Here is a 20,539-nt window from a genome sequence, read left to right on the forward strand (position 1 = left end):
CACACTCTGCTGGAGCTGTTGGCGCCCACCCCCCCCCCCCCCTTCCCCGGCTGCCTGGCTGGTTTAGTGAGCTCCACTGCTCTGCTTCGCCTCTCTCTCATATACTCACACTCACTCATCACTCTCGTAGAGGAAGTGGTAGTTTAAAGCATGGTGTCCTAGTGTGATAAGATTGTTGTGCATAGAACCTTTTTTAATTGTTTTAATGTTTATTTGAAAAGGGACAATGTACGTTAATCAACATAAACCAATGTAAATCCCATTGCCTGATGTTAGTTGTCCTTGATAAGGCAGTAGTGTACACGTAACCTAGAAACACTGTTTGCTATGATTTAATCTAAATTGGCAAAGGGAAAGCCAACCCACATAAGCAATGGAAAATTGTTATTTAAAAAAATCCATTTAGGATCTGTAATATGCTGTTTAAGTCCTCGTTATTTTGGTGATTTAACACTCAAACTCACAGCACGCTTACCACCTCTTGCAGGGGGAATGTGTTTCTTACTTTGCATTGTACCTATCAACACTTTAAAAGTGTTATCTCAAAGCTCTACGTTGCGGATTAGAAGGTGCTCTGGATAATTGCTTAAGCTACTCTGAATGCAAGTGTTTACAGTTCAGTGGTGTTGCCTCGTTCTTTCTTGGTAAATCACTGACAAAAACAACTAATTACATCCCATGAAAAAACAATGGATGTATTAAAAAGAACTGGATCCGGTGTGGTTCCCCATTCATTTCAGTTAAAGCTGCTCCCTCGGGCGTATACACTGACAATGTCACACCCAATCACATTTCTGAGTTTTGGAGTTGGTAAATGTTGCACACGAGTCCTTCTGGCCTTTAGCTCAGGCTTAAAGGTGCCAGGTGGCACAAATACATTCTCTAAATAGGCTGTTTGAGACTATTTCATTTTTTACTCGATCTTATGGCTCACATTTTGATAATATAAAGAGTAGGGGTGGAAGAAAAAAATCGATTCTTGGATGCATCGTGATGCAGACATGGAAGATTCTGACTCAATTAACATCCAACAACATCTGTGGCGTGCACATAACAGAGAGACCAGTGCTCCCCCTTTGCGGAATGAATAACCACTACTGAAATGTCACACAATCATTAATATCAATGCGCAAGTAACTGATTTTAACTCGCACACTGTGCAAGCGCAGTAACACTCAACGCTTGGCAAGCTCTCTGTGTATCCTGTGTGTGAGGCTGAGCGAATGAGGGAGAGCAAGCGGCAGAACATGACTGTGTTAGCGGAGAAAATTATTAGCTGTAAGTTTCAGCCTGGCAGTAAGTGTGCAGTGTAGTTCACAGTGTGTCCGTTAATAAAAGTGGAAAGTGCAGGCGGTTAACGTGAGCTAGCATCTCCCTTGTACATCATGTGTTTTGGCCGTTTGACTGCTAAGTAATGTAACACTAGTAAAAACCGTAAACATTAATGTTAGCTGGATGCCATTACCACTTACTTGTCCAGGGTTGCGAACATCAGGTACAAGTTAAACTGGTGTACAGCTCTGTCCTGTTCACATACTGTACATCCTAATACTAGTTATATTTCAGTTTTCAGAGGACTCTGGTTATGGAAAACTGCTGAAAACTGGTTATTAAAGAGAAGAAGGTGGTGACCAGGTGGAGCTGTGGTTAGTAAAGTAAATTAGGGAAGCAAAGTAGTCCTTTTAAGCTAAGGAGTTTCTTTTTGATTTCAGTGTGCAAATTAAATGCATAGTAATTGTCCAGAAATCACAGAGAAAAAAGATGCATTGATAATCATTTTATAATCGCATTGCAGCCCTCTGAATCGTAATCCAATTGTGAGGTGCCCAGAGATTCAAACCCCTAATAAAGAGTAATTTAAAGAGTAAATTAAAGTGTTTTTGAAGCTAAAACACACAAGGTTGTGAGAAAGTGAACAACAGAACAGTACAAAATTATTACAGATTACAAGCAAATACAATAAATGACTTTATTATTATTTGTCTCCAGCTCAATAGTACTTTTGCAGGTGCACCCACCTCATTTAAAAGTGCTGCTGTTGAAATTTCAGTATTTCATGCTGGAGAGAAAAACAGGCGTTTTCAATCCTGTCAAACCTTCTGCCACAACACCTTCACTCTTCTATACTGCTTTGTCTAGATATCACTTGACAAAGCAGTATAGAAAAGCTGTGCAGGCTCTATTTTCTTAATGCAGAGCTGTCAGACATTCAAATAGCTTTACTCATTTAAATTTTGACCTGCCCAAGATGTCCCCCCATCTCATCCTCTCCTCCCTTTGTCGCTATATTTCATAGATGGTGGTGAAAACTTACATGGACATGGATCAAGACTCTGAAGAGGAGAAGCAGCAGTATCTCGCCCTTGCGCTCCACCTCGCCTCAGAGTTCTTCCTCAGGAACCCAAATAAAGACGTACGGCTATTGGTGGCCTGCTGTCTGGCTGACATCTTCAGGATCTACGCTCCCGAGGCCCCCTACACCTCCCACGACAAACTCAAGGTTAGGAACTGACCCTGGACAACATTGTGTGAAATCCCCTGTCAAGCAACTAAGCACTATCCTTAGTCGCTGCTTTTTCTGGTCAAATCTGCTGTATTGAAGCTTGTCAGGAAACTTATTTTCATTTAATACTAACATAAAAAGAGTTAACTCAATCAAATGCTCAAGTGCCTTCCTGTCTTGTCTCCAGGACATCTTTCTGTTCATCACCAGACAGCTAAAGGGGCTGGAAGACACCAAGAGTCCTCAGTTCAACAGATACTTCTACCTGCTGGAGGTAAGGCGCTTATTTGGTAGAAACCACGAGGGGTTTACTGTGTTTCAAGGGGCAGTACAACAAATTGCTGATGAAGGAATAACATTTCTTTATGTGGTTTATTAGAACTTGGCGTGGGTGAAGTCATACAACATATGCTTTGAACTGGAGGACTGCAATGAGATCTTCATCCAGCTTTTCAAAACACTCTTTTCTGTTATCAAGTAAGTAATCCTTATTATCTGACGCTGCGTCCTTTTTTGTAAATTCTCTTCATATCTTATACTTTCACATTGTTTTTTTCCTTCTGCATTCTGAGCTATCTCAGATAAGCTTCCTTTTTTTAAAATGTTTTGCTGACCAAGAAACAGGCAGAAGGATATGATCCCAGTTACCAGTAGGACCCATTTTAGAGATAAAATATCCCTGTCTCTTTGCTTCTTCTTCTTCCTCCACAGTAACAGCCATAACCAGAAGGTGCAGATGCACATGATGGACCTGATGAGCTCCATCATCATGGAGGGAGACGGAGTCACACAGGAGCTGCTGGATACGATCCTCATTAACCTCATCCCTGCACACAAGGTAGGGGAGACGCAAACGCATTCAGATGCATCACTGTTCAGAAAGACTTTAAGATGTAATAATGTTGTCATATTTGGATTTTTGTCATTTTGTTTTCCAAAATAATGAATTAATGAATATTAAATGAGGGGTGAAAAACATAACACAAAAGTGTGGATTAAAATCGCATTCTAAACTTAAAATGAGCAGCTTGAAGTTCTGTGTTATCAGTGAAGGTTTGCGTTCGTGTTGCCCAGTATACCGATACTAGAAAGGTATCTCCAACGAAGGTTGAGGTCAAGGGCAACTGGTCTTGGTTGAAGATATATATTTGTTAATTATTTAGAAAGGTATCCCAATACCCTGCCGTTCGAAACTTTACGATACTGCCTTTTATTGGTACCGATACTTTAGGAATGAGAAAGACATGGTGAGTGTGTGTGCAGCATTCTGCTACAACTCCCTGTAGGCATAGTGGGCGTGCCAACCTTAATTACGCTGCAGCTTCAATGGGGACAGTGCAAGAGACATGTACTCTTCTGTGGCTTGTCGACAAAGCAGATGCATGTAGTAGCCGACAGTGAGGGCCAGCCTGTTGACTCCAAAAGCCAGGGGAGGCAACACGTCTAACTTGGCAAAGCATCTCGCCGACAGACATGCCAATTTATTCAAAGAATTCAAAGAGCGACAGGTTAGTGGATGTGATAGATAACATAATTACATGCCCTCAAATATAAGTGAAACGAGTGTGATATATTGTGTGACTTTTTTTAAGTATTGGAGTTTGACGGGAAAATTTAGGGCTGTGTTAACGCTTTAATATGGCTCTAGCTTTTTAGCTCACTTATCAATGTGGCAAACATGTGACGCAACGTTCACACTGGTAACATTAACTTGCAAGCTAAGGAAAAAATCTGGTGTTCACAAGTACACAGATCAACTACACCAGTTAGAAGTGATAAATTACATTTATACTCAAATCAGTACTGGTAATGGTTATCATGGCATGTAAATTTTGTTAATTATTTTTATTACTAGATGCGCTTAGTAGTGTGCTTACCTCACCCAAGGAGGTATATGAAGTCATGACGTTGTTTAATATGTGATGTCTGGTTGCAAATATAAAGTTAACTATCAAAGAAATCTCAAATAAAATCAATTACAGGTCAGAGTACTACAAACCATGTAAAATCTTTAATAACAATGACCATGATCTACTTATTACAGTAATCCAATTATTAATGTACTAATTCAGTGTCAAAATCATACCACGTGTATAAAAAAAACAAACAATTAAACACATCATCAGCACATAAACGTTTTATATTTTATAAGCACAATTTTGCTATTGTGACAACTCTTATTTGCGTAAGATGTTCGCTGTCCGTTGAAGTAACTAATCAGTGTTTGTTTTTATTTGGAACAGAATCTGAATAAGCAAGCATACGATCTTGCCAAGACTCTGCTCAAGAGGACCGTCCAGACCATAGAGACGTGCATCGCAAACGTGAGTAGCAGCCCGATGTCTCGCGCCATGATTTATTTTCAGTTTGCCTTTGTGTTTTTATCACTCTTGTCCTCAGACTGTGTCTACATAAATTCTGCCTGTAACTACAGCAAATCTTGTTTAATTGAGTATTATATAATTTACACTGTTTTGTCCCTTCCTCAGTTCTTCAATCAGGTTTTAGTGATGGGCAAATCATCAGTCAGCGACCTATCAGAGCACGTCTTTGACCTCATCCAGGAACTGTTTGCCATTGACCCTATGCTGCTCACCTCTGTTATGCCACAGCTGGAATTCAAACTTAAGGTTAACACAACACGCACACTCCCCCAGAAACAGTAATATCTCACTTCACATCACAGAAGATAAGTTCCTCTTGATGCCTTCCTCAAAACATTGATCATACTATAGATAGTGTGAAATCAATATTAGTGATGGACTTCATTGTTGAGTCATTTGTAGGACAATATCGATGGCCACTGGACAAACCGCCGTATTTTGAAGCCTAAGCACGTTGTGTTTCACCTTGAGTTGGTTAAACCTCTCAGTTGTGCAAGACGATGCCCATCATCTTGTGTGTTACCTTGGTGAACCAACCTTTGCCTAGACAACCCAGGCTACTCATGCTTTCAAACAGGAATAGCAGGAACATATATTTATTTTTTAAGTGAAAATGTATGTACTGTCAGTTTCACCATGTTTATTTTTAAGAAGAACTTTGACAGGGGGTCACTCACTACACGAGCTGACAACGATTGTCACCCGATACTGGTCTCCAAACCATGTTTTGTCAAGAAACCCTCATCAAATGTGAAAGGGGAAATGACGCGAACCTACACATAAAACAGCTGTTGTTTGTTATTATAAAGATACCAATTATAAAGACAAAAATATGGGTGAAAGAATGGATTAGCACACGCAGGTAGCAGGGATCGTTTGAGCTACAGAGAGAGCTGGTGAAAAAGTAGCTGGATGTGGATGTCAAGTCGGCCGACCCTTCCAGATATTTGGAATTCTGTGTTGCTTTGATTTTTGTTTCTCCTGTTGTCAACTTTTCTCATTTAATATCATCCCTGCTGAGTCAGCACACATGCAGCCATGATTTATGCTCAGGAATCCACTGACTCCGGCTATGGCACGTTATGGCTGCGCCACAGTTTTGATGCATCCATAGCCATGCGTGAAAGTCCACTGGAAGCGTTCAGAAGTGTTTCAGCAGCGGAGCGTGCAGCCTGCCCCACGTTATTGACTTTTTATTAATTTGTCATTTTTGTGCTTCTACTTCCTTTTTCACTGCTCCCTGTGTCCCCGTTTCGTTACGTCAACTTCAGGCTACAATTCCCACAGGGAGCATTTCAGAATCAGAGCGATTTGCCTGATTTTGCTGACATGTTTAGATTTTGTTGATTTGGTAATCGGTGTTTGCAATTTGTGTTTCTACTGTAGGCTTCATAGTTAAATGATTTCTTTTTGTGTCTGTTTGAACCGTTTATTAATAAGAACCGTTTAATGTTGTTTTACGATCGGGAGTCACCACAGGGTGTTTTATTTAGAAAATTGACCGAATTCTCTATGCCGTTCTGTGTCTAACTTCCTGCCTTGTTCGATCTACTCCATGCTGCTTGTCGCGGCTTGCGTCAAAAATAGACCTGCTACCTTTTCTCTGCGGAGCGGAGAACCGCTCCTGGGATGCACTGTGGCTGCATTTGGACTCACAAGCATTGACTATAATGGCCTGCGATTAGCGCAGGCAACCGCCGTAATGTTGCATTATGTGTTTTGTGTTTGCAGAGCAATGACGGCGAAGAGCGTCTAGCTGTTGTACGATTGCTAGCTAAATTGTTTGGGGCCAAAGACTCAGAGCTGGCCTCACAGAACAGACCACTGTGGCAGTGCTTCTTAGGACGGTGAGTTACAAGAACACTAAAGCAGACTTATACACACACACACACACACACACACACACACACACACACACACACACACCCCAGTGGAAATCAAATTTATCAACCCATGGAGGTCTGGATTTGGAGTCACACTCAAAATCAAAGTGGAAAACCACACTACGGGCCGATCCAACTTTGATGTAATGTCCTTAAAACAAGTCAAAATGAGACTCAGAAGTGTGTGTAGCCTCCACGTGCCTGTATGACCTCCCTACAACGCCTGGGCATGCTCCTGATGAGGTGGCGGATGGTCTCCTGAGGGATCTCCTCCCAGACCTGGACTAAAGCATCCAACTAAAACAGCCAACTCCTAGACAGTCTGTGGTGCAACGTGGCGTTGGTGGATGGAGCGAGACATGATGTCCCAGATGTGCTCAATTGAATTTAGGTCTGGGGAACGGGCGGGCCAGTCCATAGCATCAATGCCGTCCTCTTGCAGGAACTGCTGAAACACTCCAGCCACATGAGGTCTAGCATTGTGTTGCATTAGGAGGAACCCAGGGCCAACCGCACCAGCATATGGTCTCACAAGGGGTCTGAGGATCTCATCTCGGTACCTAATGGCAGTCAGGCTACCTCTGGCGAGCACATGGAGGGCTGTGCGGTCCTCCAAAGAAATGCCACCCCACACCATTATTGACCCACCGCCAAACCGGTCATGCTGGAGGATGTTGCAGGCAGCAGAACGTTCTCCACGGCGTCTCCAGACTCAGTCACATCTGTCACATGTGCTCAGTGTGAACCTGCTTTCATCTGTGAAGAGCACAGGGCGCCAGTGGCGAATTTGCCAATCTTGGTGTTCTCTGGCAAATGCCAAACGTCCTGCACGGTGTTGGGCTGTAAGCACAACCCCCACCTGTGGACGTCGGGCCCTCATACCACCCTCATGGAGTCTGTTTCTGACCGTTTGAGCAGACACATGCACATTTGTGGCCTGCTGGAGGTCATTCTGCAGGGCTCTGGCAGTGCTCCTCCTGCTCCTCCTTGCACAAAGGCGGAGGTAGCGGTCCTGCTGCTGGGTTGTTGCCCTCCTACGGCCTCCTCCACGTCTCCTGATGTACTGGCCTGTCTCCTGGTAGCGCCTCATATGTGTGTGCATATATGCACGCGCGCGCGCATATATGTGTGTGTGTGTGTGTATATGTATATATATATACATACACTAAATTGTCTGAATCAACAGTGAAGGAAGTGTGTATAACCAAGAAAAGAGTATGTAAATGAACAGTATTATTTTCAGTGAAACATTTTTATAGTTTCATTTAGAAACTTGCTCACATGGTTTCTCAAACATTGATGCATAATTCACTTGATTTAATTATGTATAACCGCTGTGATTTCTCCAGGTTCAATGACATCCACGTTCCAGTCAGGCTAGAGTGTGTAAAGTTTGCCAGCCACTGCCTCATGAACCACCCAGACCTGGCCAGAGACCTGACAGGTGTGCTTTTGCTTGTGTTTTTGGGTTTTCTGACTCTGTGTGTCGCCTTCACTCACCTCTCCCCACTACTTTGGTCCTTTCATTCACATTCTGCTCTGAACAAACATGAGGTTTACACGTCTTTCTCCTTATTTTCCAATCAGAGTATTTGAAGGTGCGTTCCCATGACCCAGAGGAAGCCATCCGTCATGATGTCATTGTCACAATCATCAACGCTGGGAAGAAAGACCTCAACTTGGTCAATGACCAGCTGTTGGGCTTCGTACGGGAAAGGACCTTAGACAAGCGGGTGAGACATATGCGATCACATCAGTTGTGTATATTATTACAGGCGTGTAGAAAATAAATCAAATTGCATTTGGGTAGTAGCAGAAGATGGATGTATTAATTTGGTTTTCACATTTGTGTTCTGTCTAATTCATTAAAGTTCTTATAGCAACTATATTTTGTTCATTTAGTCTGGTTTTCAGCAGTTGTGGACCTTGGAGACAAGTGAAATAATATTTCTGAGCCCTTAATCACATCTCACCCACATTATCATGCAGATTTTCCTAAAGTTTGAATTTGCCTATAAAATGTAAATTGACTTTCCGCATCTTAATTTAAATCTGTCCTCCCTGATGTGTTTTCTTCCCTCTTCTCCATCCCCTTTTATAGTGGCGTGTGCGTAAAGAGGCCATGATGGGCCTTGCTCAGCTTTTTAAGAAATACTGTCTGCACCACGAAGCGGGGAAAGAGTCTGCCCAGAAGATCAGCTGGATCAAAGACAAACTGCTGCACATCTACTATCAGAACAGCATCGACGACAAGTGAGCAAATACACAGATACAGAAATAGTTTAATGTTAAAAAGAACAACACAGCTGGGTTGGATGTTTCAATCCTTGGCAACAGGACTTTAGTAGAGGTTGTTATGAGAAACAGCGTAAATGTTTAGAGAAATCTTGAGCTTGAGGTACTTTGTGTCTGTTGTATAATAAATGTATTTGAAGCCTGTATTTGTCAAACTTGAATTAAGAGTTAATAGGAAAGATGTTAAGTGGACCCGCAAAGATTAGTGATATTAGTACAGACCTTTGTCAATCTAAATATAATTAATGCAAGTTAGTTGAAAACAAGTGCAATGAAACTATTGCAGATTCCTTACTTTGGCCATTTTCTCAGTTTTGTCATAATTTTTGCCTTTCTACAGGTTATTAGTAGAGAAGATCTTCGCTCAGTACATGGTGCCTCACAGTCTTGACACAGAGGAGAAGATGAAGTGTCTGTACTACCTGTATGCCTGCCTGGACACGAATGCTGTCAAGTCAGTAAACCTGCAATAGTGACTCTCCTCAGCAAAAACAGACATTTTTGTATTGTACACATGAGCCTGTACCTGTATGTTTTAGTGTATGCATGCTTATAAATACACTGTATCTACATACGCCATTAAAACAGACCACACACTAATATGTTAACAGTTACAGTACATCCCGTGTTTTGGTCAGTTCCTCCTCTCAACAGTTTCTCCCCTCTTGCTGTTAATGATCTTTGCTTTCAGGGCCCTGAATGAGATGTGGAAGTGTCAGAACATGCTCAGAAGCCTCGTCAAAGAGCTGCTGGACCTCCACAAGCTGCCAGTGGTGAGTTGACACACATTTATGTGCAAACCTCCTCCATGTCTGCTGATGCAAATGTCCCAACAAATCTATGACATTTTCCTCTCTTTCCCGTGGTAGTCCGAGGCCAATAATACAGCCATGTTTGGGAAGCTGATGAGTATTGCCAGTAAGTTGGAAACCACATAAACAGTAGGCTGTGATAACGTCCATGCTTAAGAGTTTCAAGTCACACGCTCTGACATTTTTTCAAAATGGTAACGGTTCATTCCACTTAATGTAGCCGACATCCTATTTTAACGTATTGTATTGTTTGACGTTTACAGAGAATCTACCAGACGCTGGAAAGGCCCAGGACTTCATGAAGAAGTTCAACCAGGTTCTCGGTGAGGACGAGAAGCTCAGAGTCCAGCTGGAGATGCTCATCAGCCCGACCTGCTCCTGCAAACAGGCTGAGATCTGTGTGGTGAGAGGATACTGAACACTCATCCTTTTAGCATACCCACTCACAGACAGACTGCCAGGCTCCCTCTCCCTCTTAATCTTTATCACATACACACAAGTGTTAACATTGGTAACACAAAAACACAATAAGGCTCAGTGCTGGGAGTTTATTTTTGAGCCGATATGCCGATAACCATACAGCCTCTATTTTTGTTTTTACCCTCATAATATTAATCAGTTGTGACATTATTATTAAAAACCTTGTGAGATCACCACTCCATGTTTTTAAGCTAAGAATTCACCATAACTTTGAGCACCTCTCATAGTCAAGTGTGTAGGTCAGATTTCACATATCTTAAACTCTGGTAAGTAGAAACAATGACAATCCTCCTCATGTATATGAATCTTAGTTAGCAGAATATAAAACTGTAATATGAGCGCCCATTTAGGGTTAGAGAATGATGGTACTTTAGGGTAGGTTGTCCTGGATTTAGTAATACAAGCATTCGCAATCGTGAATGTGTATACAGATCTATAAGCACAAATCCATGAATGTTGATGTTAATGGTGTACTGTTTGTACTGTGTGCAGAGGGAGATCACTCGGAAGTTGACGTTTCCCAAACAGCCCACCAACCCGTTCCTGGAGATGGTTAAGTTCCTGCTGGAGCGTATCGCCCCCGTCCACATTGACTCTGAAGCCATCAGGTCCGAAAACGTAGTAGTAGTAGTTGGGTTTTAGTGTCTAAATTTCATAACAGACCACAAATATTAGCACATGTTCAAGTCAAAAGTCTAAAGCCAATAAAATGCATTAGAGTATATTTTGATTCAAATTGAAAAAGGGATGAAACTGGATTGAAATTATTCATCTATTAGATTTGTGTCTTTTTGTACAGAACAGGAAAAAAAGAGGCCGTCTTAAGCCAGACTAGCAATCTGTGTTCCACTATCTCGCAGACAGAGTACATGAAGCTCCCTGTGTCATTGTGTAATACCAGTAACAGGCTTTTCTCATTCACTGAGACACCTGGTGGTGGTGAGGTGTATCTGCAGGCCTTAGAGAGAGCACAGGTTTAACCCTTTCTGCTTTATGGAAAAACACCATGAGAGGGGAAACGCATAATCTGAATTATGACTTCTAGTGCTTACGTTATGCAAATTATGTTATGTCTAACACATGCTATTATGTTGTCCAAAGATATCCACAAGTGCAATACACAGGTTTCGATCATTTTAACAAAGGCATGGTAATGATTTATAATGTTTGTTTTAGTGCTCTGGTGAAGCTGCTGAACAAGTCAATTGAGGGCACGGCTGACGACGATGAGGAGGGCGTTACTCCTGATACAGCCATCCGCTCCGGCCTGGAGTTACTCAAGGTACGTAACATGGACCGAGCATACTATAATAAATGGAAGCCAGTGCTCAAAATGTAAAATTTGTGTGATTAGTAGTTACCAGGGGCTTAAACATGTGAAATGTTATTCAAGTAATATGATTAATAAACAAATGAATGTTAGAAAGTAAATAATCTCTTCTTTGTTTCACTCCTTGTAGGTCCTGTCGTTCACCCACCCCACAGCGTTCCACTCAGCAGAAACCTACGAGTCTCTGCTCCAGTGTTTGAAGATGGAGGATGAAAAAGTGGCAGAGGCAGCCATCCAGATATTCAGAAACACAGGGCAGAAGATCGAGACAGAGCTACAACAGATAAGATCGTAAGAAAGAAATTGTATTAAACTTGAACGCTAACAATAGACCTTTTTATCGCACAGTAGTCTGCATCTTAAGTGTTCTTCATGTATCTATAGATGAGGATCATTGTGCATTCAAATATGAGGACAATACCGTACTGTGCAAAGGAAGCCAGAAGTAATGGGTCCACACTCTTGACATTAGCCATACTAGTCCAAATCTGGATTGGATGGAGGGATTAATCTGCTTTGTGGACGTCTTCCTAATGTCTGTTATGTGTCCATCAGGACTCTGATTCCCATCCTGCACCAGAAAGCCAAGCGGGGCACACCTCACCAGGCCAAGCAGGCTGTCCACTGTATTCATGCCATCTTTAATAACAAGGAAGTGCAGCTGGCACAGATATTTGAGGTAGGGGACCATTTCTTAACTTACTGCTTTGCAGGGATGTACCTTGTATTACAAATAGGATGTATTTATTTATTTTAACTTGCATTGTACATTTTTTTTGTGTCATTTTTGTTCAGATGCACTCAACACTGCTTTATTCCTTCACCCACAGCCTCTGTCACGTAGTCTGAACGCAGACGTCCCAGAGCAGCTCATCACTCCCCTCGTGTCCCTGGGCCACATCTCCATGCTGGCCCCAGATCAGTTTGCTTCACCAATGAAGTCCATTGTGGCTAACTTCATTGTTAAGGACTTGCTCATGAATGACCGGGTGCGTGGGGATCAACAGTTTACTCAAACAGACACAGATATAATCAGCCACACGCTTTTTTTTTCTTTTTTCTTTTTTCTTTTTTTTTTGTATTTTTTCAAAAATGTCATGGGACACGTCTTTGTAAATTTCAACTAATTTACCCAATCTTGGACAAACTGAAACAGAGTAATGTGTACAGTATATTCAAAGAAAAGTGGGAGAATGTGATCATGTTGTGCTCTTGTGTCTCCAGTCTGTGGGAAACAAGAACGGGAAGCTGTGGACCACAGATGAGGAAGTTTCAGCTGAGGTTCTGGCTAAGGTACGAGGCAAAGACGTGTGGCATTTACTTAATTTCTAGTCCAATCTGATTTTTCATTTTTACTTAATGCATGCACATCTAGAATCTCGTGTTGATGACAAAGTTTTGGATCTTGTTCAATATGTTTGCCTCCCAGGTGCAAGCCATCAAGCTGCTAGTCCGTTGGTTACTAGGAATGAAGAACAACCAATCCAAGTCCGCAAACTCCACCCTGCGCCTACTGTCAGCCATGCTGGTCAGCGAGGGAGACCTCACAGAGCAGAAGAAGATCAGGTAACACGGGGGTCGAAGGTCCCTGTGTTGGGTCACGGTAGAGCTGTTAGAGGACTAAGATCTAGCAGGGGCATGCAGGAGCGTTTGGAAATAACCAACCTGTGAAGATCATAGCATTTTATCTTGTTAGCATTTGTTACAATAAAACTATTCATACATTTTGAAACAGTGTTTTAGGAGTGGTAGTTAACAGCTCTTTAAGAAAGCAAGCTGTGGTTTAGATTCAGGGGTACAATTTAGGGAACAAAACTGTAGCAGTTGTAATTTCGTTAAAATGTGTTCGTCTTTGTTGTTTCTTCCTCCTCGCAGCAAGTCAGACATGTCTCGTCTGAGGCTGGCCGCAGGTGGAGCCATTATGAAGTTGGCCCAGGAGCCCTGTTACCATGACATCATCACACCCGAACAGTTTCAGCTCTGCGGCCTCGTCATCAATGTCAGTCTCACCTTGACATCATCTTTTTTTTATAGGCCTTTTTGACAGAAGACATCTTGTCACAGTAGGAGAAGCACAGGTGTAGCTAATAAAGTTAATGATAGCTGAATTCCATTTAGCTGCTTCGGGGCCCTGGTATTGTGCATGCTGTCACTGTCAGAAGGGTCATCTTATCAGTAACACCTGTATTTTCGAAAATGTCTGCTGTGAAAAGGGCCTATTATAAAACGCACAGTGTACTTAATGTTTACATGACAGTATATTTATTCACAATGTACTGTATGAACAAAAGAATACATTTCCAATAATTAATCAGTAATCTTCTTTATAATCTTGTGTGATTGAGTTGTGTAATTTGAGTTTGATTTTGACTCCTTCCTATGTACAGGATGAGTGCTACCAGGTTCGTCAGATCTTTGCTCAGAAGTTGCACCTGGCTCTCGTCAAACTGCTACTGCCCCTGGAGTACCTGGCCGTCTTCGCCCTGTGTGCCAAGGACCCGGTGAAGGAGCGCCGTGCCCACGCCCGACAGTGCCTCCTCAAAAACATCTCCGTCCGCAGAGAGTACATCAAACAAAACCCACTCGCTCAGGGTCAGTTGAACAACCTTTGGATGATTTCATGCTGAAACCTTATGTGCTCCCTTGAGGACAATACTACAGAGGACGTAGCTCTGGAGTTTTTAATGTGTGCTTTATTTGATGGCAGTAACTTAAGTGGATGTTGCATGTGTCATATCCGTCATGATTTATTCACTTAGTCAAAGTTGCACTGTGTTGCATTTTGTTTTTAGTGATACACCAACTTTTACACCTCAGCCAAGCTTAAAACTTACTAAATTATTATTTAGTTAATTAATTAGTTATTCTCTCTCTTCCCTCAGAAAAACTTGTCTCCCTCCTTCCTGAGTATGTTGTTCCCTATATGATCCACCTGCTGGCCCATGACCCAGACTTCACAAAACCACATGAATATGAACAGCTCAAAGACATCAAAGAGTGAGTGTTGGCATACTGTATTTTGGTTTTGTGTCCAGAACTATCCCTGAATCTGATGATACAAATGAGAACATTATATACTCTTGACTTATAACGCTGTGACATACACAACTTGTTTATTGTTATGTGCACAGGTGCCTGTGGTTCATGCTGGAAGTGCTTATGACCAAGAATGAGAACAACAGTCATGCCTTTCTTAGGAAGATGGTAGAGAACATCAAACAGACCAAGGATGCACAGTGTCCTGAAGATACAAAGGCCAATGAGGTATGCGCACACACACACAAGTGCTTACTTAATACAGCAAACAAAGAGGACAAAAACAAAAAAACAGAATGACTTGTTTGGTTGGATATACACAATAGTTGGAAATATTTAGCACATATGGGTACATACAATACATTTCTTGTAAAATGAAATTTTTACGGTAGCTATAGCACCACCAGAAGGAGAATTGTTATTGTTTTTGATAGTATATACATTATTGTGGACCAGACGGCTGTGCGAAATGTGGGGATTTTATGTTCATGGGAAGGCGGGTTTTTGTACAGAAAGCAAAGAAGCAAAAACAATAGGCAAAGAACTCTTTGGGCCTAGTAGTAATTATCAAACAATCCTCACAGTGTGTCTCATGTTGTTGTGTTTTACAGAAGCTGTATATTGTCTGTGATGTCGCCCTCTTCGTTATCGCCAACAAGAGCACTGCATGTCACCTTGATTCTCCAAAAGACCCTGTCCTTCCCTCCAAGTTCTTCCTCGTACAGGACAAGGCAATACACACACACACACACACACAGACACACACACACACACACACACACACACACACACACACACACACACACCCCACCATGTCCATGAGTGCAGCTCATAACAGCAGTGTCAGCTCCATCTACATGTCCCCAGAAGAGAGTCTCACACAAAAACAAAAGTGGCCTTTCAACATTGAACATTTCAAACTCTTCTTAAGAATGACTTGTATCCACTTGCGTTAGGCCGATAGACGAGGCGATTGCTGAGAGATGGTCGATGGTTAAGCAGCCATCGTAATTGTAACCACCTCCACCCCCCAATTTTTTTTTTTGTTTCACATAGTACTGCCATGTGAAAGCAGGTTTTAATCACCACGAACATTATTATAAATTTAATATAAATATGCTTCGCACCTTCCTCGGAATTCTCTTCTCCCCACACTCGGACACAAAGACACACAAGAGGCCTACACCTCAGGTAAACACACCGGCTTGGCCCCCCTCTCTCTGTGTACCCCCCAGCCTGCCCGTCTACTCCACTTTCTCCATCAGCAGTACGTTTTATAAAGTCGCCTACAAGACCTAGAACTAGTCTTTTTTGCGTATTTTTCCACCCGCGATCCGTTATCATGGTAGCAGGTATTTATCCCAACCCTAGTATCCACTCAGTGGTAGGTAAATATGGACACAAACATTTATGATCAAAGCATTTGTGGCTTAGCAGTTTATGCTAATCAAAGTTTTCTCGTCATTTCTTTACACAGGATTTCAAAAATGATAAAGAGTATCTAACGACAGAGATGAGACAAATGCTTCTCACTGGAAAGGTAAATGCAAGACACTTCCATGCTTTCATGATCACTGTAAATAGCACCACTCAATGTTTCACCCATGAGCAGTCCACATTATAGCTTGTTACAGTTTTAAGCATTAACAAGGGCGGTTTAATTTGAAGGAGGGGTGGAGGGGCAGAATACATGATGAGGCAAACACTTTTTGGGGCAAAGTGGAGTAGATTATGATGTGGATGTTTAACTCAGTAATTTATTTTACTGAGTTTGAGAATGAGGTCATCAGTCCTCATCAAGTGAGTTTAAAGGGAGGGGTGTGTGTGTGTGTGTGTGTGTGTGTGTGTGTGTGTGTGTGGAATGAGTAATATATTGAAGCCTAAACACTGACGCAACATAATCGTTGAGGATCTAAACTATCAAATGCTTACCAGTGTAATAACTCCACCATTCCACTGCTAACCTTTCTTTATGCAGCCTAAGCCAGCTCCAGTGTTGGGGGCTGTGAACAAGCCTCTGACAGTACCAGGGAGGAGGCTCTTCACCAAGACCACCACAGCCACGGACACAGCCAGTAACACCAGCACTAACTCCTCCCCACTGAGCTCCTCAACCATCAACAAGAACAGGTACAGACACACCACACACACACACTCGCTCCCACATACACATATTCAGAAATAAAGCTTTCTTCAACATGTCTTGTACTTACAGCAATGCCGCCACTGAATCATCAGAGAGCCGAGCGCAGGAGAACAATGAGAACCCATTCATCAAGAATGATGAGGTGAAGAAGGTAAGCGCAGACAGGACAGCCAGATGTCAAGTGGAACTACACATACTGCAGTGTTAAACAGAGTTATCTTGACTAAGCTTTCCTCAACCGTCTCTCTCTCAGGAGGAGCCGAGTCAGAATGCGACCCCTGGTGCCGAGACAGAAGCGTCGCCTGTCAAACGACGCGGCCGTCCACCTAAAACAGCTGCAGCTCCTGCGGGGGCTGAAAAAGAAGGAGTGGCGGCACCAACGGGGGGTGGAGCTGGCAGAGGCAGGAAGAGAGCGGCGGACCCCAATTCATCGGCAGAGTCAATCAACAAGATGTCAAAACAGCAGCAGCAGAATGATGAAGGGACAAAGAGACAGATTGACTTGCAGAGGTGAGAGTGGAGAGAGGAGCCAAGGAAAGAGAAAAGGTGCGGCAGTAGTTAAGCTTGTTGTAGCTTTGGCATATGAATAATGAGAAGGGATGTTGTCAAGAAAAAAAGGCTTGACAGTGGTGCTTTTAACTTTAACCCGCTAATGAACACCACCCCTCATCCTGAAATCCCATGAGACGTTTTTCTCTCTTCAGGTGGCCATTTGTGAGTCAAGAGATTGCAAAAGTGAGAAAGTGGGAGCCAGGAGAGAAGACAGGGAGAGCCGTAGGGACAGTTGCCCTCCTCCTGGGCAGTGAAGGCGACAGTGAGATAGAGCTGGAGTCCAGCCCAGAGGGTGTCGTCTGTGGCAGGAAGGACAGCGAGAGAGACCCCATCACACAGGGGCCGACCAGATGTGCAGTCTGGTCTAACGCATATAGCCAGGGAGATACCAAGTCTACAAGCAGGGGAGTTCCTTCTCACAGGCAGGGAGAGCCCAACTTGGGCGACAAGGCAGGCGGGCTGGCAGTGAGTTTGGTTCAGTCCGGGATGTCTCACAGCTACTAGTACTTTGTCTGTTAAACAATCATTTTTGGAAATACGCTCCTTTTTGTTTTCTTTCAGAGAGTTACATGAGAAAATCAGTATGTCTCTCTTGCTGTATGTGACAAAGATTGAGCCGGAAGGTGATTAGCCTAGCCTTAGCTTAGCATTAAATCTGGACTAATTAGCACGCTAAATCTTGTTTGTTTATCCCACAAACGCAAACGGAATGGCAAGATTTGCAAGCTATTTGTGGTTTTAGTGGGAGTTTCATGCAACTGTTCAGTGACTCAGTCTATAGCGCTAGTAGTCTGTGAGCTCAAAGGTTTTAGTATAGGTGATTAAACAGACTTAATGGTAAAAACCTGGAAAATTCTCTGTTCTTCGAGGCTGTTGTCCACACAGTGTATAACACTTGACCCTCATTTTACATTTCTGTTTTTGTAAGGATTAAACAAATGTGAAACAACCACAGACAGTGGTATCATCTAATTCTCAGAAAGAAAGCAAATAAGTATTCCTTTAGAGTGTTCTTATTGGGGCACATCAAATTCACTTAACTAGTCACACAGAGTGACTCTGAAAGGGAGCTTTCTAAAACACGAGAAAATAACCCTGATGATGTTTGTGATGTGATGGTTTGGACACAACAAGAAGAGAACTTGCGTTACAAATCAGGCAGGGAGAGGTTTATCAAAGATGTCATTGCATTGTGGAAAATGTAGGATCCATTGTTTTAGGGGGTCACTGGAGTGCCCCGCCTAAAGACAGTAGACTAAAAGTAGACAAAATTATAAAACGCAACACTTTTGTTTTTGCCCCCATTCATCATCAGCTGAAGTCAAAGATCTAAGACTTCATCTGTGTACACAAAAGGCCTATTTCTCTCAAATACTGTTCACAAATCTTTCAAAATCTGTGTTAGTGAGCACTTCTCCTTTGCTGAGATAATCCATCCATCTCACAGGTGTGGCATATCAAGATGCTGATCAGACAGCATGGGTATTGCACAGGTGTGCCTTAAGCTGGCCACAATAAAAGGCCACTTGAAAATGTGCAGTTCAAAAGTGTTGCATTTATAATTTTGTTCAGTGTACGTCAGACAAGATTTCACCTGGGGTTACATTTTTAGTCTTAAACTGTTTCGTTTTAAAAAGAAATGTATACCAAGTGTTTTGCATCTGTCTTTGAAAATTTTATTAATCATCGTAATTCATTTGCAGTGTATTACATGTACTGTTAATGGATCTTAAAGTTCCGAGTTTTAGTTTTACACAGACATCTGCAACAGTTTTAAGTCCCTCTCTCAAAAGACCTTAACAGGGAGTCATTGGTTTTCAGAAAAAAAGAAGAATTGTATTCCTTAAGCAACCAGCCACGGATAATTACAACAATGTTAGGTTGTCAATGTCATTATGTGTTGAAATGGTCTTTACAGAGAGATGATCAAGTCCAAATTTGCTGTCTTTCAGGTAAAGAGGAAGCCGATGAAGGTGACATCAAGACTGTAGAAAATGGGCCAGACTCTTCCTCATACCTTCCCAACCCCCCACGCACACGCTCCTCTGACTCTAAAGCTTTTCTGGACACATTATGGACCTTTCTTAAAATACACACTTGTGCACACACACATGCAAACACACACCACTGACATCCTAGAAGGTTTAAAATACCTTATAGTCATGATTTAAAGCTCATTGTATGTAGGTCTTACTCAAAAAACATGTTTTTTTTTTCCCTTTGTGTTTGTTGCTCTTTGCTTCTTTTTTGGAGCCATTTTTAAGAAAAAAAACAGGACGGACATTTTACAAACGTTTTAATCTGGTTATGATTGTTGCTTATTAAATTCCCTGGGAAAAATCCTACTGTATGTGTCCTGACCTCTTCATCCTTGTCTCTGTGTTTAAATTTTCAAGCTCACCAGTTTAACTTAAAACTGTTGAATTTTGTAAATATCCATGTGCACATTTGCAGTTAAACTTTTTGAATATCCAAGACAGTTAAAAGAAAATGGCTAAAATATGGGAACATCATAGCATAAGATTTGTGCATTTAACAGATGTACCAGCGCCTAAATTTTGTAAACTTTGGTATGTTTTGTTTCTAACTTTGGTACGTTTAGGGGCTTTAGTTGGTTATAGCGTCAAAAGGCCAGGTAGAAACCCTCGGTGGCCTCTTACCTGCCACCTGTGATGCTTTTGAAGGGCTTTTGATTTATTTCCAGTGTGATAAAGGACAAATTTAAACTGTCAAACAGTGGTGGATTCTGTACTCCAAGTTCCGTTTCCTGCCTCATACTCTAGACTGGTCAGGGGCTCTGAGATCGAGCTGGGTTTGAACTAGTTTTGTTTGTTGTTACTGCTGAAGTATGAAACAGTACTTAACTTTGGAATGCATAAATGATTTATCACTACACCAGTACGTGTTCTTTTTTTGGTTCATTTTTTACAGTTATATTTTCTTTTTGTACTTTGTCACTTATTTTCTTGGGCAAAGCCTGCTTTTAAGCATTGCGTGAGTGGAAACCTTGCGGGTTGTGTTGATGTAGTTAAAAGTATGCCTATTCTCATGAACATATTTAATTTTTTTTTTCCAGAAAATAAATGCTTTTAGATGTCACCATGCAGTGCCTTTTGTC

The 20,539-nt window shown here is 42.0% G+C and overlaps 1 protein-coding gene across 6 annotated transcripts in view; it reads left to right on the plus strand.

The window, feature by feature from the left end:
• pds5a (PDS5 cohesin associated factor A) overlaps positions 1 to 20,520 on the plus strand; it is a 38,779-nt gene extending 18,259 nt beyond the window's left edge. For 4 of the 6 annotated variants that reach the window (XM_046047968.1, XM_046047969.1, XM_046047970.1 and 1 more), the window contains exons 3-34: positions 2,297 to 2,500; positions 2,691 to 2,777; positions 2,883 to 2,980; positions 3,215 to 3,341; positions 4,747 to 4,827; positions 4,993 to 5,133; positions 6,619 to 6,734; positions 8,120 to 8,214; positions 8,358 to 8,503; positions 8,872 to 9,023; positions 9,406 to 9,519; positions 9,757 to 9,838; positions 9,935 to 9,983; positions 10,141 to 10,280; positions 10,850 to 10,965; positions 11,534 to 11,639; positions 11,818 to 11,978; positions 12,243 to 12,366; positions 12,518 to 12,676; positions 12,912 to 12,980; positions 13,117 to 13,253; positions 13,563 to 13,686; positions 14,075 to 14,279; positions 14,570 to 14,684; positions 14,819 to 14,951; positions 15,335 to 15,454; positions 16,201 to 16,263; positions 16,702 to 16,853; positions 16,939 to 17,020; positions 17,123 to 17,379; positions 17,574 to 17,886; positions 19,374 to 20,520. In XM_046047968.1, the coding sequence (XP_045903924.1) occupies positions 2,297 to 2,500; positions 2,691 to 2,777; positions 2,883 to 2,980; positions 3,215 to 3,341; positions 4,747 to 4,827; positions 4,993 to 5,133; positions 6,619 to 6,734; positions 8,120 to 8,214; positions 8,358 to 8,503; positions 8,872 to 9,023; positions 9,406 to 9,519; positions 9,757 to 9,838; positions 9,935 to 9,983; positions 10,141 to 10,280; positions 10,850 to 10,965; positions 11,534 to 11,639; positions 11,818 to 11,978; positions 12,243 to 12,366; positions 12,518 to 12,676; positions 12,912 to 12,980; positions 13,117 to 13,253; positions 13,563 to 13,686; positions 14,075 to 14,279; positions 14,570 to 14,684; positions 14,819 to 14,951; positions 15,335 to 15,454; positions 16,201 to 16,263; positions 16,702 to 16,853; positions 16,939 to 17,020; positions 17,123 to 17,379; positions 17,574 to 17,886; positions 19,374 to 19,412 (4,107 nt within the window). In that variant the 3' untranslated portion in view covers positions 19,413 to 20,520. Of the gene's footprint in view, positions 1 to 2,296; positions 2,501 to 2,690; positions 2,778 to 2,882; positions 2,981 to 3,214; positions 3,342 to 4,746; positions 4,828 to 4,992; positions 5,134 to 6,618; positions 6,735 to 8,119; positions 8,215 to 8,357; positions 8,504 to 8,871; positions 9,024 to 9,405; positions 9,520 to 9,756; positions 9,839 to 9,934; positions 9,984 to 10,140; positions 10,281 to 10,849; positions 10,966 to 11,533; positions 11,640 to 11,817; positions 11,979 to 12,242; positions 12,367 to 12,517; positions 12,677 to 12,911; positions 12,981 to 13,116; positions 13,254 to 13,562; positions 13,687 to 14,074; positions 14,280 to 14,569; positions 14,685 to 14,818; positions 14,952 to 15,334; positions 15,455 to 16,200; positions 16,264 to 16,701; positions 16,854 to 16,938; positions 17,021 to 17,122; positions 17,416 to 17,573; positions 17,887 to 19,373 lie in introns of all 6 variants that reach the window. The other 2 variants (XM_046047973.1, XM_046047972.1) reach the window with 2 other exon arrangements.
• The last annotated feature ends 19 nt before the right edge of the window (positions 20,521 to 20,539 follow it).

Source organism: Micropterus dolomieu, linkage group LG04, assembly GCF_021292245.1.
Source record: "Micropterus dolomieu isolate WLL.071019.BEF.003 ecotype Adirondacks linkage group LG04, ASM2129224v1, whole genome shotgun sequence".
Classification (NCBI taxonomy): domain Eukaryota; kingdom Metazoa; phylum Chordata; class Actinopteri; order Centrarchiformes; family Centrarchidae; genus Micropterus; species Micropterus dolomieu.